The sequence below is a fragment of the Homalodisca vitripennis genome, chromosome 3 (assembly GCF_021130785.1).
Source record: "Homalodisca vitripennis isolate AUS2020 chromosome 3, UT_GWSS_2.1, whole genome shotgun sequence".
NCBI classification, from domain to species: Eukaryota; Metazoa; Arthropoda; class Insecta; order Hemiptera; family Cicadellidae; genus Homalodisca; species Homalodisca vitripennis.
In genome coordinates this window covers 24974180-24998953 of record NC_060209.1, presented here as the reverse complement: position 1 = coordinate 24998953, position 24774 = coordinate 24974180, and the positions used below count along the sequence as shown (strand labels likewise).

General features: G+C 32.4%; 3 protein-coding genes across 4 annotated transcripts in view; 2 read left to right on the top strand and 1 right to left on the bottom strand.

Annotated features, from left to right (window-relative positions):
• The first annotated feature begins 733 nt into the window (after window positions 1-733).
• LOC124358619 lies at window positions 734-11360 on the top strand. Its single transcript, XM_046810920.1, has 4 exons — window positions 734-864; window positions 3599-3757; window positions 9954-10121; window positions 11174-11360. The coding sequence occupies exons 1-4, from the start codon at window positions 787-789 to the stop codon at window positions 11321-11323; spliced, it is 555 nt and encodes a 184-aa protein (XP_046666876.1). The 5' UTR covers window positions 734-786; the 3' UTR covers window positions 11324-11360.
• A 3236-nt stretch (window positions 11361-14596) lies between these two features.
• LOC124356696 (alpha-crystallin A chain-like) lies at window positions 14597-19900 on the bottom strand. 2 transcript variants are annotated; one of them, XM_046807851.1, is made up of 4 exons: window positions 19734-19900; window positions 17292-17408; window positions 16160-16378; window positions 14597-15218 (listed from the first exon to the last, which is right to left on the bottom strand). In XM_046807851.1, the coding sequence occupies exons 2-4, from the start codon at window positions 17385-17387 to the stop codon at window positions 14886-14888; spliced, it is 648 nt and encodes a 215-aa protein (XP_046663807.1). In that variant the 5' UTR covers window positions 17388-17408; window positions 19734-19900; the 3' UTR covers window positions 14597-14885. The 2 variants fall into 2 exon arrangements, with proteins under 2 accessions (XP_046663807.1, XP_046663808.1); XM_046807852.1 differs by lacking the exon at window positions 17292-17408 and having other exon boundaries at window positions 19734-19894.
• Window positions 19901-19936: 36 nt separating this feature from the next.
• The window catches only part of LOC124356695, a 34770-nt gene continuing 29932 nt past the window's right edge, over window positions 19937-24774 (top strand). Inside the window, exon 1 of the mRNA XM_046807850.1 lies at window positions 19937-20121. The gene's annotated coding sequence lies outside the window, so the exon portion shown is untranslated. The remainder of the gene's footprint in view (window positions 20122-24774) is intronic.

The window sequence follows — 24774 nt, the reverse complement described above, 5'->3', positions numbered from 1 at the left end:
TATGGATAATCATCGAAGCTGTAAAAGGATAAACAAATTATTTGTAAACAAACTGAACAAAATCAGATGACATTTTAAGATGTGAAATTATAGTAACTCATGTAGTCTAACTACTACAACTCATATAATATGACTTTGTGCCTTAGAGTGTAATCTATTATTTAAACAATGCTTTAAAATATTACTTAAAATGGATAAAAACAAGAAAGTACATGTGGCAAGATATCTTGAGAAAGATTAATTCGTCTATAGTCTTTCCATTTTGCATGTTACGTAGGATAGAATTCTATGATGGTATGTCCATCCAGGGAATTTGGTTGCTGACGATCAACCTGTCACTCAGTTGGATGGCACAATTTCTCTTTTTTCTGTAAAAGTTTTCTGTATGATTGTCTGTCTGCATGCAAGACATCTCAAGAACGAAATTAGCTATGTACTTGAAATATTGTATGCAACTTCTGTGAAGCTAGCTAAGCAATACATGGTATAGTATACTGTTACCTTGTTTTTAAAATGAAACCATACTTGGAAAGTATTTTGAGTAGTGAAATTATTTTAAAATTTAGTCCTCAGTACCGCATGTGACACAGGTAATCTTTACGGTCTAGTGCTCAATAATTTCACCAATCTGACTGTTTCCTGCACCATTTTGTCCAACATGACGTCAAAGGCATCATAATTATGTATGATTTTGCATGCCTGATATATTTAATTACACTGTGAATAAACCTATATAACCCGTAGTGTTTCGCAAAATCTTCCTCTATCATCTCCACCACCACCACCATGGTAGCTCATTGCCTTTGTGTTGTTTTGGCCATCTACTTGTTCTCGCATTTCTGGGGAATTGGTGCACAAGATAGTGTAAGTAATGATTATATGTAGATAAAGAAACTAGACATAGAGAAGTTATAAATTTCAGGAATTGGAGGACTTTTATAAATATCCTGATCAATTTTGAATACAGTTTAAGTTAGTTATACAGTATATACAAGTTGTGTACTTAAAACCATTATTTAATAGCATATAATAATCCAAAATTAATTTATACAATATTTGTCATTAATAACTATACAGTTAAGAAATACTATTAATTACTAAAAGCTAATAATGTAGTAATATTAATGAGCAAAATAATATTAAAAATCATTATTATCATAATTGTAAAACTGCTTTAATCCATTTTGCCCCATCCTTTCATAGTATCCTTTCATGATACTATGGTTTAGTTTATTCAATTTATTTGGTATATTATAATGAATTCAATATTCAATAAATAGTGGCAATTAGGTAGTATTTTATCATCATTTACATGCATATTGGCGTCAATCATATTGAAAACAAATCTAACCTACACATAACGTTGCTTGTCACATTGTCAGTTGTACACCTGATGAGACTGCCACTTCACCTATTCATAGGTGTCTCTGATGTCGAAATGATGTAAAGGTTTGTTTTGTGCTTCTTCTGGAGCTAAACTCAACATTAAAATCTAACCTGTTGTACATCACAGTATTGTAACTAGAGCATGTCTTTATGGAGTTACTGATTGAACATTGAAGAGCACAGTATGTAATAGCCTCAAAAAGCTGAGGTCAGAAGGCTCTCCCCTGAAGAAATTTGAGACATTTTCGCTCTTTGAAATTAGATTTCCGTGTCTATAGAATACAATTTTTGTTAAACTATACTGGCAGGCACCATCAAAGGCGTTGGTAATAGGTAATAAATATGAGATGATGTAGCATGTAAAATTAAGAAAAAGTACATTACATTCAAGAAAAACTGTCAATACATGGTCATTTTATTACTACAAAGAGGGTTTAATGATTCTATTGATAGTAATCTATTAACAATGATTGATCTTCTGACAAAGGAGGATCAGGAATTGTAATTTTAGAGTTAGACTTCTTTATCGGTACGCAAAATTTAAATCTTAGTCTGGGAAGTTCACAAATATATTATTCTTTATCAGTTCTTAAAGAATTTTAGATCATTACATGAGATACTGTCTCTTGTGGGGAATAACACTTAAGCTGCTGTCATAGCCCAACATAATGGCTGGAGACAGAAGTCATATCCAATTTGGAGTGTACTCGTGATAATCTTCGTCTGCGGTATTGGAGTAAGACCATTAGCATTTTCACAGATAGCCCCAGGCAGCATTGAAAGCATTGGACTGTTGTGTGTTCAACTCCAAACTTGTCTGGGATTGCTATCAAGCCATTTCTTCACTTGGCAAAATAAACAATGTGACTGTTTGTTGGATTCCTGGTCAGGAAGTGATCTCTGGGAACGAAAGAGTTGATGCCTATGCCAACTTGGGCTCCATGTTCAAAATGACAGGACTTCAACCGTTCTGTGGTATTTCTAGGTGTGAATCCTTTAGGGCTGTCTCGAAGTGGGTTCACGCTGAACATGAGAGAAGGTGGAGGCTGCATCCGGGTCTGAGGATGAACAGAATGGTCCTAGAGTTGCCTTCCCCCAAGGTTGGCGTCTAACCTTCTCTTCTTCAGTAGATCGGTGTCTTCTCGGGTTACGGGTCTGATTACGGTACATGGTCACCAGAGGAAGCATCTTCACAGATTCGGCATTCTCCGGGAGGATCCATTCTGTAGGATGTGTTATGAACAGGAGGAAACTGTTGAATACTTGCTCTTTGACTGCCCTGCAATAGCAGGGGAGCACTACACCATCTTTGGTAGTCTGGACAAGTGGTGAATTTTCCCAGAAGAAATTGATCAGTTGTTTATGGTGGTTTATAGAACTGCAGAAACTGTAAACTGGTTGGCCTCATGGTATACTTCCGGAGTGCGGAATTTTGTGTAAATTTAAATGTACCAATTATTATATGTCTTTTTGGTAGGTTGTTTTAAAATAGTTAGAATACAGGCTGTAAATAGATATAGTTAAAAGGGATAGACAATAAGCTGCAATTGAATTAATGTAAGAAAAATAAACTCTCTAAAGATTCAATGTCTGAAAAGTTTTAATCTCAAGTGCAAGTATTACTGAGGATATATTTTTCATAATAGTGTCAGCATTGAAATTCCATTGAAATTAACTTTATTTTACTGTCTTCGTTTAGGATTATTTTTATTGTAAGAGTCACTGAAACTTTTGTTTGAAAAATACATTTGTTATTGTATTAATAATTACAGTAATTTTAAAGTTACAATAAAGACGAGTTCAGTAGTTAATTACTAATAGAATAGACAATTTTATTGTGATGATTATTTTAATAATTATCTTTAATTGCACATCTTGTCTGTAATTTTATTATTTAAGCGAGCAAGTTTAAGTTTACACTTATAAAAATGTATGTTCAGAATTATTCAATGGTATTAAATTTCACTGTGTACGAGAAAAAGTTCATAATAAAATAAAGAATTCTTTACAATAAAAAAGATAAACAACAGAGTCTTATAAATTCATTCACATTATTCGACTTTACATCAATATGTAAAACTAATTTATTGAGTTATTTTTTATAAGTTGAAACTCCAAATTGGTAAAAACTTAATTTTTAACTTTATACAGTATAAAAAAAGAACTAACCATTGTAATACTATACTATGCAATAAACTGACTGATATTTCAGGGGCCTTACAGAGTCATCCTAGAGTCAATCAGAGATTGCACAGACAAGGGGACAGGCGAGATGTCCATCACATCGTCCTCCAGGACTGACGAGAGTGGGAAGATGTACCACACAGGAGACCTCAACATGCCATACGGGCTCAAAGACAACAATTTTAAGGTGAATATAATTTTTAACACGTTCATGATGACAGCTTATTTATGGACTTTTTTATTTGCTTTAGAATTTTTCAATAATAATGTCAAAAAACTGTAATCGTTTATTTAAACGTCTAAGAATAACGAGAAATTTATGTAGGCTTTGCAATTTTGCACAAAAAATTTATTTCAATATGTTTTTCCATGTATCCAAGTGGTACCTAAAAAATTAATTTACCTTAAAAATTAAGCAGTCATGCGCCTGACAGGGGGAAATGATGTCTAAGGAATTTATTTAGCGAGGGATCACATTTAACAAACCACTAAGACAGGCAAACAATAAAAACGTAATAATGAAATGCATAGCAACCTGCACCCAACGACGCACTTTATGAAAGCCTGGTGTGTACTCGATTGGGTACACGACGGCAGTACCCGATGGGGTAAACGTTGTCGTGAACTTTTTTTAATTGTTATTCATGTTATTGTAGTAAAAAAGTATAGGTAAATACATTAGTGGTGTAATTTGGGCTTGATTTTGGTGGTGGTTTGGGGGGGGGAAGGGGGTGCAGATGAGTCTGTTTGAGGGGCATAGAATAAATCTGAATACATCTAAAGTAGTATTAATTAGACAGGTCTAATTCAAGATAGACCGTTTAACTGCTGCATTTCAAACAAGTTGGATTGATGCCATAACATCATCTTAAAGAACTTTTAAAAGTATAGGGATATATTAAACTCATCATTCCCCTGCTTTGATATGTTAAATTTTTGCTGCATCAAAACTCATCTGTCTGTAATATTGGAGATTTCATATTTCATAAAATTGTTTTAGTGCTTTAACAAGAAAAAAAGTAGATTTTGTAGTTACGACTTAGTTCAAGTAGACAGTAAAGCAGTGTTAGAGTATATTTTTGTATGTTATAGGAACTATAGTTATTCAAGGGTTACAGTTCTACAGACACAGTTTAGTATTCATTAAGCAAAAGTGATACCTTTATATGAATGAAAATATTGAATTGTATTGTAACAATATAATCTCTACTTCTAATAAATCAAAATTGTTGCACATTTTAACGTTCTATATGCACAGTTGTTGTCTTGTATGAATACAAGTGTTGAATTCTATTCTATTGATACAATCCCCACATCTTCATGGAAGATGTACACAAACTATTGGACTCTTTCTAGCACTGCAAAGTTTCTAGCCTGCTAAATTCCATATATTTAACTCAAAGATTCTAAATATATACCTCAGTAATGTCCAAAATGACAAAAATTCAATGTTCAAGAAAACCGGATTGTCTGCTAAATAATAGTGCTTGTTCAGCTGTTTGTCTATTAAAAGTAGCACACTAGTTCTTAAGATATTCTTCTCAAACATTCAGCAGGTTTAGGTAAATCACCTTTGAGCTGTGCTGAAGGTCAACAAGGCAGATAACCTACATGCTAAACCAAACCCATGCTCATAACTTTCCTATTAGCCAATCCGCTTCATGTCTGTTTTGGCTGGCGTGAGCTTGTATCTGATAGACTTATTTCCAAAACAAACATTTAATTTCACAATATGGCATCCCTACTAAATTCGTCTTTATTTTTTTTAATAAGTCATGAATGAAATTTTGCAGTGTAATGAAAACACTAATTATTATATTAACTCTGTTATTATATTTTCTAACACTTAGATTAATATTTGTTTTCGGCAACACAACAGGTGTACATTACAGATATGTGTTATGATTTCAGGACCATTATGATAATCCAATATATAAAAATCTAGTGTCACATTGTATATGGTCACACTACCCTGAAACAGCTCAACTGATTTCGATGTAATTTCTTTTGTATATTTGGTAGATACAAGAATAGTTTGCAAAGTAAATTCCATTAGATGGTTAGGAAAAATTTTCAAATTATAAACATATTGTAGATAAACTGAGAACAATCATTATTTTTCAGTAAAATACCAACACGTGTGATGAGATTACTTTCTTGGATTGATCGGTAAGAGTTTCATTAAGTTTAATTGGGTCATTCCATACTCCGTTGTACCGTTTTCTTTAGAAGACATTTAATGAAAACTTTTTACATTACATAAAATTGAGTTTCATATATAAAACGTTACTATCTAAAAAGAAACTCAACTTTTGGTGTGCATTCTAAAATATACCATTATCAATTGCAGAACCATTTGGAACCTGTTTAAAGGTACCTGAATCCACTACTCTAAAATGATTAACTATTCATATCAATTGCCAATGACTCAAGTTTCACATATGTATTTTAAGTAAATATGAATAACAGGTTGAGTGAAATTGGCATTTGAGTTGTAGCATTGCTCCAGGATAAGACCTATCTCATCTTTAAATACCTGTAAGCAAATATCTACCTTTAAAGTAATAGCCAAAGACCTAAGGCATCGAAACAAGTGCTTCAGTTGGTTGAAGTTTGTATGCAGAAGTCCAGTTCCAAGTGTCATCCCTGATATCCAGGGCCACTCAGCTTTGGTGGGCCCCAATATGTCCCGTCAACGCACCTGTCACACCGCTTCACCCACCCCCTCAAACGCTATCCCTCCATTGCCAACGTGGTATTATTTTTTTAATAATAATAACTTTCAGTACCGGTATATGTTGCTAAAAAATTTTTACAGAAAAAATCTTATTATTCAGGCCATTTTAAGCATTGCTTCTAATTTATTTATTGAACAATAAACATGTGTAATAATTAGTCTGTTAGCCACCCGGTTGAAATTATGTTTAAATATTAATGATTGTGAGAAAAAATTTTTTTTTCTCAATTGAAGATAATTCGTCTTTTGTATTGACATTCCAGAGTTATGATTCATCTAGCCAGACTGGACACACGTGTTGAGGTATTTGTTGTTTGATCACAGGAACTATTATTGACTTTTACGTATTCTGTAAAAGTAAAAATAAGATTATTATATTAAAAGTAATTGTCATAGTTTCTTCGAAATTGTAATGAACAATATCAAAAATTTAGCCTATAATAGTGTTACAGTTATTAGATTAGCTATCACATCCATCAACCTCTTCAGACAAGTGGCGGGGTCTCACCCGTGGTCCGGGGGTGAAAAAACTGGTCCGAGTACGGGCCTGCTGATACCAACCAATCACGATTTGGACACCTATGTGATAAATTGATTTTAAAATTCTATCTCGAAGTAGCTACAGGATTACAAGTCCATGGCTACCCTCCTATCTATTATGTGGTTTATGAAATGGACATAACGTTTTAGAGTAATAAATTGTTTGCTACTCTGTGATGCCGCGATCTTGGCAGCAATGAGGGAGAATAGGAGGAAAACTGCTTGGCAACGATGTCGCTACCGCAGTGTGCCGTTGGACATGAACGGAAGAAATCGTGACACTAAGATATACAATAGGGAATCTGTTCATGGCTTTGATTAGCAGTGCCATATCAGAGTGATTAGATGACATTTGACTGACACGTTGACTTTGGGAGATGCTTTTGTGTGTCATTTACCATTACCTCTATGATGTTCAGAGTACTCAGTATCATAGTAAATGCAAGGTGTATCAGGCATGAATAGACTGAAATATATATCACGATTTTAATGTTCTGAATCTAAATTGTAACTGTAGTAATTTGGATCTTCATCACAACTATAAGTTTGAAATATTTTACATATCAGAAAAATAACTAAGAGATAAACAAGCAGAAATGTTTACACTTCTAGTTGAAAATGTGTTTACACTTGTAGTTCAAAATGCGTTCAAAGAGGACTTGGTCTCCTTCAAATGTCATACAAGTTTTTCAGATAATATTCCTGTATTTACTTGTATTTTGTGAAGTTCTGGTACTTAACAACTTTGCTATCATTAGTACGAGTAAGCACCATTATCATTTTTTTTTATATTTGTAACTGTTACCAAATTTTAAAATCTCAAACTCCTTTGTACTTTATTGATTGAATATTATCTCTTCCGGTTCAGTCAGAAGAAAGGTAGGTTTCACATGAGGCCATCATTTCTAAATGTGAAACTGAAGATGCGTTATTAAGGTATATGTTTAATTTACACAATACTGATGGGACAATAACTCTTAATGTTGATATGTTAATATGACTTTCTCATGAACCCTTGACCTATTTAGAGAATATGATGAAAAGTACATTATGAAAAGGCAACTTAACCTAAATGTATCAGGTTTAATGAACACAATTATGTTAATGAACACAAATGTTTAATTAACACCTGTATGTTAATGAACACAATTCACTAGACAAATTCTGAGACAAAATGATTTGCTGTTATGCATTCCAATGATTCCCACAGACTTGCCAATTGAATTCAAACATTTTCAATTTCCTATTGGATTGGTATTCCAAAGTAAGTTTCTGGCTTAGATTTGGGCACACCATGATTTTTACATGGATAGTTATACGTGGCTTACAAAATATATCATCATCGTCTGCTCTATTCTTCTTCTGTCATATGGCAGAATAACATTTCCCGAGTCAGTTGGTATTTATTTAAACTGTTTTTTATTATATGTATAATCACTTAGTTTATAATAAGTATAAAAGTTAATATTTAATAAGTATATTTACATTTTTCATTTAATTGTGGTTGGATTATTCCGGATATTACAAAAACTCTTAAATATTATCATAATAAATCTTTCATTTGATGTAAACAGTTTATTGTCTTCTACACAATTTTTTTATACTTTAAACTTTTAAATGGTTTGAATTTATTGTGAGATATTTACAGTATAGCAGATTCTTAATTACAAAATTATCGATAAAGCGACATTTCCGACTGTCTGAGATGTTCAATGCATTAGTAGAATTACCATTTATTACAAGAACTGGAGTCATCAGTAATATATATAATGCAGTGGCTGATATTTTATTATTCTGAAGATAATATATCTGATCTATTTATTATTGGAAGATCTGAAGTAAATAAAAAGGAATTAAAAGTCTTAGCTGTGAACTTTGGGGAACTTCTTTACTAAAGCTTTGAATTTTCATTAACTCAGCCAATTCCAAACACAGACCAATTTTTGATATATAGGGTAATTATAAATAACTTTTATTCTTTCACTTTTTTCGATCCATACAAAACTTGGTACAGAATTTACACATAGCTTAGTTGTGTTTGTTAGCCAGTCCTAACCATTGAAATTTTTCCAGACAGTGGTCATTTAAATTTGTGCAAAAGTTTTGTCTCGAATATTTTATAAATATAAATCGAAATTGACATTTTTCATAAAATTGTCAAGCAATTTCAAGAAGCATTTTTATTTTTTATAACTCTCTTTAAGGTTTCAAGATGGTGAATGTTTAAAGTTATAGAAGTGTATAAGTGAATATTCTTACTAACATTATTTGGTATTAATGACTAACTAAATCGAGTGCACGTTCTTAGAAAGACATTTATATGCTAATAACTATTTTTATCTTCTGATGTTTCAGGATTATGAAGTTTCTAAATGTTTTAAAGTATTATAACCATATTAACACATCAGCATTAAGAGTTATTGTCCCATCAGTATTGTGTAAATTAAACATATACCTTAATAACGCATCTTCAGTTTCATATTTAGAAATGATGGCCTCATGTGAAATCTACCTTTCTTCTGACTGAACCGGAAGAGATAATATTCAATCAATAAAGTACAAAGGAGTTTGAGATTTTAAAATTCGGTAACAGTTACAAATATAAAAAAATAACATGATAATGGTGCTTACTCGTACAAGTGATATCAAAGTTATCAAGTACCGGTACTTCACAAAATACAACAAGTAAATACAGGAATATTAACTGAAACGTTTGTATGAAATTTGAAGGAGGCCAAGTCCTCTTTGAACGCATTTTGAACTACAAGTATAAACGCATTTTCAACTAGAAGTGTAAACATTTCTGCTTGTCCGTCTCTTAGTTATTTTTCTGATATGTAAAATATTTCAAATAACATAATAAAGCGTAAAATTATATTTAAAATTCAGAGAACAAATTGTGTGAATAAGCAGCAATTACGTTTATCATTTTGCCTAGAAACTTTCTGTTGTATGTTTGTGCCTGTTTAATTTATTACAAAAAACTTCTTTCCCAAAGTTACAAAAACCAAATAAAAAAAATGTAAGAGGTATATATTGCAAGTATTAGTTAAAATTTAACTTTAATAAAAAATAATAAAAAACTTAATAGTTTTTATGTTAACAGGCTGAAGGAGATGCTTCAATTTGGAAAGGTGGAGAATGGAAACCGATTGGTCTGGTGTGGAAACTTGGATTTCCTAAGGCGTGCAGTAGTATAAAGAGTATGGTTCCTACATGGTTTGACATCCTCAAGGCGGCTGGGGTTGAAAATTTGGGGTGCATGATTCCTCAAGTAAGTCATTGATTTCAATTCCAGAAATAAATAGTTTTTTATATTAAAAACAAAAAGTAATTGGAATACAAAAATAAAATGGATTCGAAGATACATTTTGATTAATGTAAAACTAAAGCATTCATGTGTCAAGTAAGGTTTCTAATTGATTCTATTAAACTTGAATTATGAGATCAACTTATTAAGTAGTTTTCATATGTGAGAAAATTCAAACTTAACGTTTTTTTAAAACAGTGCATTTATTGACTTTATGTTGTTCAAATCATCAGTATGAATATTTAATACTGTGTTCAACTACATTAAAACTTTATACTGTTCTAATTTTGTATTACGTACCACAGAGTCATGTAGAATTCATTACTATTTCAGTCTACACAACTTAAAGTTACAGCATAAAAGATACATACAACAAAAGATAAAACATACTAACTAATATATAGATACATATATGTTTCTAATGTCCAGAGAACAAAGACTTCGCCGGAGACCCTTATAGAAAAAATGTTGTCCAGTCCCGAATCGTGGAGCGCTGTCGCTGCGTTCTGCAAGAGGGTGCTAAGGCAAAAAAGAAGAGAGCAGCTATAAAGCACCAGAATAGCTCATGTCGGTGGATTTTAGAATGAAGTAATGCCCATTGGGCGAACGATGGCACCCTCTTGAAGTAGTTGCAGAGATACGTTCCCGAGAGGGTTTCCAATGCCTGGACCGGTAGGTTTTTAGTGGGTGAGAGTCCCACACACCAGGGCGAACATCTGTCCCTGACGGTGCACAATGCATTTTCCTATCGTAAAAACAAAAAAAAAAAAACTACTAAAATTATAAAATAAAAAAAATACTGGGTAGGTATTTTTAATATTTTAACTTGAAAAGAAAACTTTCCTAATTCAAAATGTGATAAACATTATTAAATCTTTAACATTTTAAACAATAAATTATAAGCTTAGAGAAGATCCCTAATAGAGTCCCTAGTGTAATATTATCAATTTTCATAATTGTGCAACTGGCAGTTTTGCTTAAGTGATTAGTTTTTTAATTTATTAATGAATTTCCAGGGAAAATATCACTTTGTTGACTACCACGTTGGGAGCATGGACAAAGTAAACTCGTTGAAGTATGGCAAATACAGGATTCGGCTTAGCTTCACCAGACAAGGCAAGAAGATCGGCTGTATCTCCTACTTTGCGCAAGCAGTGCCCAAGTGAACGATTTTAATTTATTAAAATGTCTTTCAAAGTATAAGTTGAGAACATTAATTATAATCCCAAGTGATCTTTCAGAATTTTATAATAACATGTGAAGTTCCACCGAGTGCACTCCATCATTCACATTTGAAAGGCACATTCACCACACTCACTAATTTATTGCTCAAATATATTTAGTCGAGAGAACTTAATGTAATAAATAAGAGATGATAATATAAAAATAAGAAAAAGTACATTAAAGTCAAGAAAAACTGTCAATACATGGTCATTGAATTACTACACAGAGGTTTTTATGATTACATTGATGGTAATATATTAACAATGGTTGATCTTCTGAGAAAGGAAGATCAGGAATTGCAATTTTTAGTGTTAGATTTCTTTATTAGTACCCAAAGCAAACTTTAGTCTAGGAATATAAAAAACTGTATTATTCTTTATCAGTTCCTAAAGAATTTTGGATCATTACATGATTGATTCTACCTCTTGTGGGGAAATAACACTGAAGCTGCTGTCATAGCCCAAAATAATGGCTGGAGACAGAAGTCAAATCCATTTTGGAGTGTGCTCGTGATAATCTTCGTCTGCGGTATAGGAGTAAGACGATTTGCATTTTCACAGATAGCCAGGCAGCAGCGTTGGACTTTTGTGTGTTCAACCCCAAACTTGTCTGAGATTGCTATTAAGTTGTTTCTTCCCTTGGCAGAATCAATAATGTGACTGTTTGTTGGGTTCCTGGTCGTGAGGGTATTTCTGTGAGAAGAACTGATGCTCTGACCAACCAACTTGGGCGCAGCGTCCAAAATGATGGGACCTCTGTGGATAGGACGATATGGATTTCCTTTAGTGCTGTCTCAAAATGGGTCCATGCTGAATATAAGAGAAGGTGGAGGTTGCATCGATCTGAGAATTAGCAGAACGGTCCTACAGTCACCTTCCTCTAGGGTGGCATCTGACCTTCTCTCACTAAGTAGATCAGTGTCTTCTCAGATTATGGGACTAATTATAGGACATGGTCACCTGAGGAAGCATCTTCACAGAGTCAGTATCCTTTGGGAGGATGCTCTGTGGAATGCATGACAAACAGGAGGAAAATGGCAGAGCACCTGCTCTGTGACTGTCCTGTAATAGCAAGGGAGCGGTAAGCCATTTTTGGTAGTTTGGATATGGGTAGCGAATTTCCCCAGGAGGACTTGATAGGTTGTTTTCACAGTTTGTAGAACTGCTGAAGTCATAGACTGGTAGGCCTCATAGTGTGCTTCCGGGGTGCACAAAAGACCCTTGAGGCTTAAGTGAATGACAATAGGCCACCCCATAGCAGAACAAGAAGAAGAATGATTGGAAGAGCTAGTGTAAGTCCAATATATAAACAAGAGATAAAAGTTTTCAATAAGATATAAGTTAATTTCAGAAACTATAAACTTTTATAATTTGATACAAAAAATCATAAGAAATGTTTTTCTTGATTTTGAATTTGTATTTAGCAAGTAAAACCAGTGTAGAAAAAGTTTAGTTTTGGTGACGTACAAATGAATTTAATTATAATTTCTAGGAAAATATTTAAATGTTCAGAAAGCATTTGAATTAAACCTGAACAATATCAAACAACAGAAGTAATTTAGAAACTTTTGTTACTGAGCAATTGTAATGAGTTTTGAAGAAAAATTTCTGAAATTTTTAATCCCTTTGCCCAAATAGGCCTAAACAGTTTTATTGATTGAGATTCTGTTACCATTCATATTAGTTTCCTAATCTCATTTTTGAGTCTTCTTTTATAATATATAAAAGGGGATAATATGTACAAAATTATGTTCAGTCACATTTTTCTGTAGATATACATATACAGTAAAACTTGGATAGTTTCCAGTTGAATGATGAGAGCAAGTCAATCATTAATAATTAAAAGTAAGTGGTTGTTTATGCAAGCACTAAATTTGTAACCAAATAATATATACCCATACAGTTAGAAACTGATTCTTTTTACCTCTGCCCATACAATTAACAACTGATTTTTGGCCTCTGCCCATACAATTAGAAACTGATTGTTTTGACTCTTCCCATACAATTAGAAAACTGATTCTTTTACCTCTGCACATACAATTAACAACTGATTTTTGGCCTCTGCCCATACAATTAGAAACTGATTGTTTTTACTCTACACATACAATTATAAAATGATTCTTTTACCTCAAAAAAGTAAGAAATAAGATAGATCTTTGTGTTACAAAATCTTTAAAAAATATAAAATAAAACATTAACTCTATGAAGCTAAAATAAAAATTTCAGAAAAAGGCAAAATAAATTTAGCCTAATTAACAATCTGTCAGCGTGTATAGATTTTTAATTTTAAAATAAACATTTTGAACTTTCAACATTAATATGAAGAACCAAATTTAACTTTTATTATAAAACAATTTAATTAAGTTTATTGGATATTCAATGAGTATTATTCAGTTCTGAGCTTAGTAGTTTAACCATTTAACCTAACTTTGAACAGTTTTTTTACTTAAATTTAACCTTTCTGATAGTAAATAAGCTTTCTTCAAATACAGAATTACCTGCTCAATCAATTAAAGTTGAAATTATTTAAATTTTCATTTTTAGTTGTAGAACACAAAGGGCTATTTCACAAATTGAGCCCCACAGGTTTGAACTCAGAGGTAACAATACACTGCTGGGATAACTGAATTTACTAGAGGCATAATTATGTTTCTTAAAAATAATAATCTGTATTTTTCATGTCATAAAATTGTGACTTATTTATATATGGAATTAATATAGTGGAAGCATTGTAAAACCATTTTGAAAAAAAAGACTACACAGCCAATATTAAATTAGGCCAACTTCATATTCAGCTGGTTTGGTTTCTGAAGACAAAATTAACTTATAGTTAGGTACTTCATGAAACAAATCACTTGGTTGTGTAGAATTTGTTGATATTTTCCATTTAAAATCAGCAGAGTTTATAATCTGTATTTTCATGTCATCAAATTGGGACTAATCTTATTTATATATGATATTTAAATAGTGGAAGCAATGCAAGATCCTTGTGAAAACCGAGACTTCATAGCCAATATTAAATTAGGTCTACTTCAAATTCAGCTGGTTTTGTTTCTGAAGCCAAAGTTAACATATAGTTAGTGTACTTCATGAAGCAAATCACTTAAAACTTGTGTACTATTTTTTATATATTTTCTGTTTAAAATAAGCAAATTAATATAAATAACTATTGTACTAAAAAAGTACTTACGGGTTAGAAAATCATAAAAAACTACAATGTTTTGAAATACCGGGTTTATTACATCATATTACGCTGTATAACAAAGATAACAATAGGTTCAGTCTGAAGCAAAATACTGTTACAATTAACTTTATAAATTAACAGACACAGTAATTAACTTTATAAATTAACAAACACAGTAAAACATTCACACAGATTTTCATACACAATGGTAAAAATGAACAGATGAAATAACTACAAGTCTACTATCAGTCTTAATTCTTAGTGTTTTCCTAGGAAGTTTGAAAATTGGTTCCCTCTTTGGAAAAATAATTTTGAGTTTGATTAGGCTGATTTAGTTTTCTCCTCTTGCTGTTTCGCCTCAGGAGCTGCCTTGACCGCAGGTGCGTTGGTCTGAGTGATGGGAATGGCTCGGGCACCTTTGTCTTCTATGGCTTTCTTGGGTGCTGTCAGCTGCAAGACTCCATCCGAGGACAGAGAGGACTGCAGAGCCTGCAAGTCACAGTCTTCTGGGAGGCGGTAGCGACGTGTGAACTGGCGAGAGATGAACCCGTGCTCATCACTACGCTCTTCATGCTTGCCTTCCACCACCACGTGGTTGTCCACCACCTTCACTGTCAGCTCTTCCGGCTTGAACTGCTGCACATCTAGGCTCACCTGAAGGCAGATTTGGAGTAAGCTATGCTACTATCAAATATAATCTTAACAAACTAGCCAATTTTGCCTACTGCATCTCCTAAACACCAAAGAAATTTTCCAGTCTCTTGGCAGTCAGCTCTTCCGGTTTGAACTGCTGCACATCTAGGCTCACCTGAGGGTAGATTTGGAGTAAGCTATGCTACTGTAAAACATAATCTTAATAAACTGGCCAATTTTGCATACTGCATCTCCTAAACACCAAAGAAATTTTCCAGTCTCTTGGCAGTCAGCTCTTCCGGTTTGAACTGCTGCACATCTAGGCTTACCTGAGGGTAGATTTGGAGTAAGCTATGCTACTGTAAAACATAATCTTAATAAACTGGCCAATTTTGCATACTGCATCTTCTAACCAATATCAAAGAAATTTATCCATCTTACAACCAATTTGAATTACACAACAAATTTTAATCTTAGAAATTAATCTCATTTAAACACCCAGGTTATAGACGGAGAGACATACTCCAAGAGCTCTCTGCAATTACTTTATAGTAGAATATACAAAATATATCAAGGCTTCAATTTCGGTATAGCATCTGTTCACTGAAAAAATCTCCACAAAGAAGCAACAGTTTAAGTTTTAACTGTACTAAAAATGTTTAACCAAGTGTAATACTCAAAATAATATCCCCAAATTTGTCATAATATTAATTTATGACTAATTTAGTAAAACAATAGGTTACTTTAAGTTATCATTACTTAAAATAAGTAATACATTTGTCTCGCAAACACTCATTTCTGTAAATGTTAAGCATATACAAAGTTTTTGAATTTTGCCTATAAAAGTCAATTTAAAAAAAGAAAACTTTTTTAAGAAATGTAATGCATCTGTTATTACATTTACAAACAAGAGAAGGTACTTTTCTCTTTACAAATTAACTAATAGTGAAAAGGAGTGTTACCTTGAAGTTATCCTTGTCATTGACAATGTTGGACATGCCACTGTCTGCTTGGTTGAGGATTCGCCAAGGTCGCAAGTATCCACAGTGCAGTGGGGTGGTCAGCAGACCGTGGTCCATCAGGCTGGCAGGACTGAGCCCTAGGCCAAAGTGTTGGTCATAGAGAGTGGGGCGGTCCATCTCTCGCAGCATCTCTCGGACAATGTATGGTACCATCGACATCTGTAACAGACATAATAAACATCTTAAACTAATGAAGAGAGACTGTGAATAGCATTTTGTGGTTTGTATTCATATGAATAACAGATGATGAAATCGAAAGATGTTAAAAACCTGTAATGAATTCTAATTGAATGCATCAATGAGTTTCAGAGTGGTGGGCGAATAAGACTTTATAGAGAATAGCAATACCAAAATCTGAATTCTAATACTCTGGCTGATATTTGCAATGATTCCTCTGGGATTTGAAGCCTTACATGCTTGTTATAGTATTGTTAAAACCATGACAGTAAATGAATTTTTTGAGATGATAAAGTTTCTTAACCCTTGATCTGGAAATTTACATTACATCAAGAATGTAGTCAGGGAAAAATGGATAGGGAGAGAGTCCAGAAAACTGATATTTTCCCGTAGTGGACACAAAGTAAGGCTCCATTTTGTTCCTTAAAAATTTCTTGACCCGTTTCTTTGATCTTTCAACAAAGTAAGGCTCCATTTTGTTCCTTAAAAATTTCTTGACCCGTTTCTTTGATCTTTCAACAGTACGTATCAGTAATAATGAATTATTTAAATAATAGTAATCAGTAATAATGAATTATTTCAATAATAGTAATCAGTAATAATGAATTATTTAAATAATAGTAATCAGTTACTAAAAAAGTAATCGAGAAAATTAAAAATTTGGGGGCGTCTGGACTTCTTGGACCCCCTCTGACCCCCTCACTGGCTACGTTCTTGCATTACATCAGAGTTTGCCGATTTCACTAAACCAAAGGGTTAACACGCTAAATACAAATAATACACCATTTCTCTAAATATGATCTCAACATTTTAATGTAAACATTATAATATTTAAAATTTATTTATTTAGGTGTGATAATTCAAAGTATCAATGAAAAGGACTTGCCATGCTTACATGGTATGATTTTGTGTTTTGACGGAACCTGGGCCCGAAGCGAGTGAGGGGTTTCATGTTGAGGAGAGCGGAACGCACAACTGGAGTAATAGACATGATATTCCAAGCTCAACAAACCTAAAAAATTATGTTGAAATATTGTTGAGAAAATGTTAATCACAATTGTTTAAATGTGAATACGGTGAAGAATTTGTTATATTAGGTGCTAGATTTGGGTTCATTCCAAGTATTGTGTACTGTAAGTAGATCAGTATTTTTTAAGTACAAGACGTAAAGTTGAGGATAAAATATTAAATTCCAAAATATACAACAAACAATCAGACATCAAGCGTGATGAATTATAACAACAATTTATTCCCATTTGAATTCTAAAATAATGAAGAGAGTTCTAAAATTTGTATAGAATTAATTGATATCCCCCAATGTGAAATAAAATTGTCAATTTAAAATTTATCATATTTGAAAAACCATAGATTTGTAACTGGAGGGCCATAACACAAAATCATATTCCCCTAACTGTTAAGCACAAAAGTAATCATGTGAATTTTTTTAGTTTTATTTTTTGATATTATCTTGTGTGTTGTTTAGTATTAAAAAAAATAGTATTTGAATCTACATAGTATATAGATTGTTTTTGGAATGGAAATATAATTTTTATGTATAAGGATAAAAAAATATGATTGTTTGATAATCTTTCTTTATGTTTAATTTTGGTTGTCACTTATTAGGAACTATACTTGACAAATTATAGTTTTTTGCCTGAAAAAGGTTGGGACAGAGCATTTTGTAACATTAAAAAAACCCTGAGATCTTTGCAAAATATTAACCTTAATATTTTATAAAAACAGGTTTTTATAATTCTTTTGTTTAAAAAACTTGTAATAGTTAAAAAAATAGTTAGCGTAAAAAATTGTACAACCTTGAGGTCATTGCTCTATTTTTCTTACAATGTATAGTAAAACTAAAATAAGGAAGTTGGAAGACATTAAAATTCTTAGAAAGTTCATAACTTGATTATTATTAGTGATTTGAAATTTTTGAAATTTATGACCATAATAAGAAGTTTGGTACCCAAAAATAATGTGCTCTGAAGGTGCCATTAAATGTGGGATGTAAAAAAATTTTTCAATTAAGAATCTTTTACAAAATCATGCATTTATGTTAAAACAAAATTGTCATACAACTTAAAGCTTGCTTATAATTTCTGCTGATTTGATCTAAATTTTAACTATCTAGCGTTTTACCTCACAAGAACTATTTTATACAAATTTTACCCTTATTTTTAATCTGGAATGGCGGGGGGATACCTAATTTTTAATGATTAATGTGTTTCTAGTAATGCTTATACTTTTTAAATATTCAAAACATGAAGTATACAAGACTTATTTCTGGACAAATCAAAAATATTTAACACAAAAGGACAATAGTTTTTCAATCATTATACTGTTAAACTAAACATTTCTATGATTCTAGAATTATAAGGGTGTACATGTGTTTTGAGATACGGTATAGCATTTGTTCTTATGCGAGTAAAATCAGTATGGCTTCCAGTACAGCCAGTTCTTTCAGACAAGACCACAAGAAGAGTAAGTACAGTATCTTTACATCATTCTTATTCAGAAAACAAGAATTATTCCAAAATGGGACAGGCTAGTAGGGCCTAAATTTACCAGCATACATAATATTTAACATTATTTAACTTTTGAGAGATATATTCAAAAGACTTCTATTTCGCTTTAGTATTGTGATTAAATTATAATCTAAAAACCAGACCATAACTATGATACAAGTTATAATAAATTTATTTTCAGCATCAAAACATGCTGTACCTATGTAGTAGTATAAAGTAATCGCTAAAGCCGATTTACAAATAAAATATGTATATTTTAGAATTTACATTTGAGTTAAAATAGTTTTTAACATCAAAGCAATATTGTATATTTTCAAACATACAAAAAATATTGAATTTTTGAAAATGTTTATTACTAAGATGTACAAGTAAAAAAAAACTAAATAAACATTTACCAATGAATAAAAATAAAAATAAATTAACATTAGTAATATTATTAAGTCAGAATTGATTATTAAAAATACAGCAATTACACATCAAAACCTGTATTTGCAAAACCAAACATGAAAAATATTGTTCAGCCCTGAAAATCTTCCAACATAATTACAAATTAATTTATAAGCAATAAAACTTATTTGAAATGAAACATAACATTCATAAACTGAAAAATAATTATAAGCATTAAACATTATTAGATTTTAAAAAATTACAAGGAATACTGTACAGCAAACAAATTCTTGAGAAATCTAATAAAACAGTAAGAGAAATTATTTTGCACTGTTAAGTATATAAAATTAACAAATCTATTCAAAAATAAAAATTATATAATATAATAAAATTGTAATATATTTAATAATCTAAATATAACTCACCTTTAAATGAAATAGATCGCACGGGAAACAAACGATCGAATCGCACAAACTCAACTTGTACAGCAAGCACTGCAGAGATAACTGAGGGGAAGCGGCCGCGAGCGCTTTTATATGAGAGGCACTTTATCCTTCTGGAAACTTCTTCCCTCTCCCATACCATTGAACACCGCGCTCAGTGCCAGCAAGCTCGCGCGTCTTCCAGAAACTTCGAGACCGTGGCGCAGCACTGCGGCAGGTGACGCAACCATCTGTATCGTTTCATCGCCCTCCGCTTCGATATCTTGTTCATTCGGTAGTTTAGTCGGGCGCTATCACCGAATGATCTATTTTGCGTACAGTATTACTCAACAAGAAAGTTTTACAATGTTCTAATTAATGTTTCCCTTTTGTAAGTATTAACTTATGGAAACTATAAAATATTTCTGATGTAAGAAAATTGTTGTTTTGCACTATTCTTGTCAAAATATAGCTCCTCTTTATTTTGATCTAGTATTTTTCACTTATGACCACGAACTTTGAATTAAAAATTTAGTTACTCAAACATCTGTATATTAGTATTTCATCTCTTGACTTTGCGCAATGAACAAATAAATTTAACAATAGTTTGACATGGAAAGTTCTAGATAAGAACAGATTGAAATAGGGTAGTACAAATAACCTGTGTTGAAAAGTTGATTTTAAAAATCAACCAACGGAGAGATCAAACTAATATTTCTATTCAATACTATGGGAATAGATGAGTTACATAAACAGACACAAACAGTGAGAAATACATTTTTTCTAGCCTTCGTTAAAGATCAGTTAATCAAGTGGATACAAAATTAAAACAATTACCATGTAAAATATTAGTCAGACTGCCAATAAATGTTATATTGTAGCTTTGTTAACGTAATATAATATAATTTTTAGATTATTCCTGCTTGTAGTACTTTTTGCTTAACAATACGACTTTAGGTGTTAGCTGTTATCAATAAAACAAACATCTGTTGATAAATATTTCATTAATATCCAAGCCAATACTTCATAACAATACAATCTTACTATATCGAGAATACTTAGGGGTTCTTTGGTTACCAGAGACCATAGTTTTGATATTGAAAATATTTTTTAGCATAATATGAAGATAAATAAATATTTTTGTGAATCGTATTTGTATATTACTACAATGCTTTTTTGCACTTTTTATACCTGACATAAATTAAAAAAATGAAACACTACAGTATTAAATAATTTTCGAAATAAAACGGACGAATGAAATATAAAAGCATGAGTCAGGGATACTTTTACATTATACCACAGACTAAATCTATGTGTATATGTTGTTTAATGCTTTTACTGTGATTTTACCGACCACTCTTACTTGGCTGGATGGAGATAGAAACTATTATATAGTAAGTCGTAATTATGGTCGTTAAACATATTTATTACAATATAGAAAGTTATTATGAAGACAGTTTACACTAATTTCAGACAGAGTTACATACACTACATGTGGCATGCAAATTGCTTATATAGAAAATGAAACTTTTTTATTTTGAAATATCACCCTTAAATTTCTGTGAACATGGTTGACATTTTTAAAATTTATAGAGCTAATTGAGTCAAGAAGTTGGTAGTGTTACTGCCAATATTGTGTATTTGCAAGAACAAGAACAGTGTCACAGCTGTTCTAAAAAAAAAAAAAAAACAACAGAATAAGCTACATATAACACGCTTCAAGAGTAGGGTAAACCATACAGTCATTGGCACTAGTACAGTCATTGGCACTTTGTAATTATTTTGTTCATTACAAGATTTAGGTTGGCAGCATTGAATTGAGCATAGTTAATTAGATTCATTAGATACTTAACAGTTCTCCCAATTGGTATTGTTGATGTTTGCTTTGCAGATAGACTGCACGTGGTGTCTGGAAAAAATTATTTTTAGTATAGGTAAGCTTTTTCTGTTGATCTTCTTGTGAATTCCTTTAGAGTTGCTTCTCTGTACTATGTTATTTTCCCCTTTGATAAGATAAATCTTTGCAACTAAGACAATGATAGCTGTAATGTAGAAGGAGTTGAAACCATTTTTGATAGGTTTTAAGTTAAATAACCTCACAAATCAAACCTGCTGCAAAGGGGGTGCCAATGACTGTATGTTTAAAAATTATGAAATATAGTCATCGGCAGGGAGTGCCAATGACTATGTATTTAAGAGATTGTTTATTTTTAAGCCAAAATAACATCTTTCGAAGTATAAAAAACAATGGGCTTTTTATGAATATTGTTATTGTTTAACAAACTCAATTTGAAAACAGTCATTGGCACACATATATTATTTCTCGTTGGCATGCTAATCACTGTAAACTAGCAGTGATTGGCACTATGTCAATGTATAGATATTGGCATGCCAATAAATAACTTTTTTCTTTTCAGATCACCAACGGAGTTCAAATTATGCCTAAATTCTCTTACAAAGCCGATTCTCTTGAGGCAAGCTTTACAAGATGTTAGAAATGGAATGACCAAAAAAGGCTGCAGCAAAAAAAGCATGGTGTTCCTCGGTCAACTATTCAGTTTCGGCTTAGTGACAAGTTTTCAAAAACACAACTTGGTCCTCCACCTGTACTGACGAAGGAAGAAGAGGGGATACACTTGAAAAATGGATCAATGACTGCTGTCGGAAAGGTTTCCCACGACGGAAAGAAGATTTGCAACTGAGGCGTTCAAGAATTCTTAATACAAAATGAAAGACCTAATCCTTTTAAAAACAATCTTCCAGGCCTCGGTTGGTATCAAGCATTTTTTAAAAAGGCACCCTAACCTATCCTTAAGGACTCCGAAGGAGTAACTTCTGCAAGCTCATGCGTCAGCGAAAACGATATTAAAAATTGGTTTTAAAATCTATAGAAGACATTTTGAAAGAAGAAAATGCGGTGGACGTTTTGAAAGACCCGACTCGTGTTTTTAATGGCGATGAGACAAATTTCCTACTGTGTCCAAAGGGTTCTAAAGTTTTAGCTCCCACAAGGATCAAAAAATGTTTATGAAATTGACAAGGGAAATTCAAAAGCCGCCATTACTGTGATGTTTTCTTTTTCTGCTTGTGGGCGAATTGTTCCACCGATGTTAATCTATCCGTACCATAGATTACCATCAACAATTGTAAATTCTGTACCAGACTCTTGGGGTATTGGTCATTCGAACACTGGATGGATGAAATCCGAAGTCTTTTATGAGTACATCGGTAATGTTTTTAAATGCACACCTTGAAAAAAACAATATCACACGGCCAGTTATCCTTTTTGTAGATGGGCATAAGAGCCATCTTTCCTATCAGCTAAGCCAACTGTGTTCTGAGTTGCAAATAATACTGATAGCCCTATACCCAAACGCTACCAGAGAATAAATGCAGCCAGCAGATTGTTGCTGCATTTAGACCAATCAAGTCAGGCTGGAAAAAGGCAGTGTTTAATTGGCGTAGTAACCACCCGACAGACGCTTTAACTAAGGAGAATGTTGCACCAATCCTGAAACATGTAGTGGACGAGGTCAAGCCTCAAACACTTACTAACGGATTTAGAGCCTGTGGCTTGTTTCCTTTGGAACTGCAAACTCAATTGACTATACAAAGTGTCTTGGTAAAACCCAAATGAAAATTGTACCATTAAGCGGTAAAGATGTAGTTACCTTGGATCAATTCGAAGGGATTGTAGGAGACGAAATGATAGAAAAATTCCGCAATATAGAGAAAGTTGTGTCGGAAAATAATGAACCTCCACTGTTTTTCACACTATATCGAGTGTGGGAGGAGTTTTCCAGAAATAAGCAACCTCAAAAATTTGGTTCGCCACATGCTGTCATGGAACTAAATCCACACTCTCCAAAAACTGTCACTGATGTATGTGTGCCAGATAGGCCTATTGTCAAAGATGCCACACAACTGATGTTACAAAAACAACAAAACTATGATCCTGAAATTAATTTACCTGCACCAGATGTCAGTGCCAATGCATTAAAAAATGACACCACATATCTTCAACAATCAAAATGTGAAACAATGTACAACAATGTAAATGTAAAACTTGACCATAACTATACAACACCGAGAAAAAGTTAAGTGAAGGTTCACGTGTTGCGCTACATGCTTCACAAGGCATTGCCCAAGCATCTGGAAGCAGTGGTCCAGCTTTGGCTGATGTTCTCGTGTGGCCCGAAACTCCAACCAGAAAAGGCAAAAGAAAAACAGAAAGAGTACCTTACGTTGTTTCTTCGAAGAAATGGAAAATAATTTATGAAGAAAAGGAAGAAAAAAAGGCAAAAGAAGAAAGAGCCAAGGCAGAAAGGAAAAGACTACGAGAAGAAAAGAATTTAAGTAAAGCCCAGAAAGGAAACTCTACTAAACAACATAGTAAGATTTCTGTTAAGAAGAAAAATTATGAAGATCAATTATGTGGGAAAGTCAAAGTTGAAAAGTCAATTGATGTTGATAACGGACCGTCTGTATCACATAAGCCTAAGTCTGTGGGGAAAAAGTTGTTTCCTGTAACAAAAAATGGATTGTGCTACAGTTGTGGGACTAACTTCAAAGACGAAGAAGTCTCCCAACCTGTTGAATGTGACATGTGTGATAGACTGTATCATATAAAATGTATACAAAACAGAGAGGACCTTGATCAACATGATCCTGTGTTTGTATGCAACATCTGTTTGGACTTTGGAAATGAAATTGCCAACGAATTAAACATTTAATGGTTTTATTAAGATGTTGTAGAAGGGCAAACTATTATTGTCTAGTTTATTTGAATTTTAACGTCACAATATAGGCTATAGAAGTAATATTTTTTTTAAACTTTCTACTTATGCAATCATAATTATTGTATTCAATAGTTGTATATACACATTATACATTTTAGAGTAAGTTGTGTGCATGATTTCATTGCCTCACTCTTATTTTAGCAAAATATGAAAGTGTGCCAATGACTGTCAAACAGAATGCCAATAACTGTGAATTAGGTGCCAATCACTATAATTATGTAACATAATAACAAAATAAATATTTC

What these genes read in the sequence shown, in the direction of transcription:
- LOC124358619 (XM_046810920.1), top strand. Translation starts at nt 787, where the DNA reads ATGGTAGCTCATTGCCTTTGTGTTGTTTTGGCCATCTACTTGTTCTCG. An exon ending in TCAAAGACAACAATTTTAAG is followed by an intron (nt 3,758 to 9,953) that starts GTGAATATAATT and finishes TTATGTTAACAG; the next exon opens with GCTGAAGGAGATGCTTCAAT. An exon ending in TGGGGTGCATGATTCCTCAA is followed by an intron (nt 10,122 to 11,173) that starts GTAAGTCATTGA and finishes ATGAATTTCCAG; the next exon opens with GGAAAATATCACTTTGTTGA.
- LOC124356696 (XM_046807851.1), bottom strand. Translation starts at nt 17,387, where the DNA reads ATGTCTATTACTCCAGTTGTGCGTTCCGCTCTCCTCAACATGAAACCC. An exon ending in AAAACACAAAATCATACCAT is followed by an intron (nt 16,379 to 17,291) that starts GTAAGCATGGCA and finishes TGTCTGTTACAG; the next exon opens with ATGTCGATGGTACCATACAT. An exon ending in ATGACAAGGATAACTTCAAG is followed by an intron (nt 15,219 to 16,159) that starts GTAACACTCCTT and finishes ATCTGCCTTCAG; the next exon opens with GTGAGCCTAGATGTGCAGCA.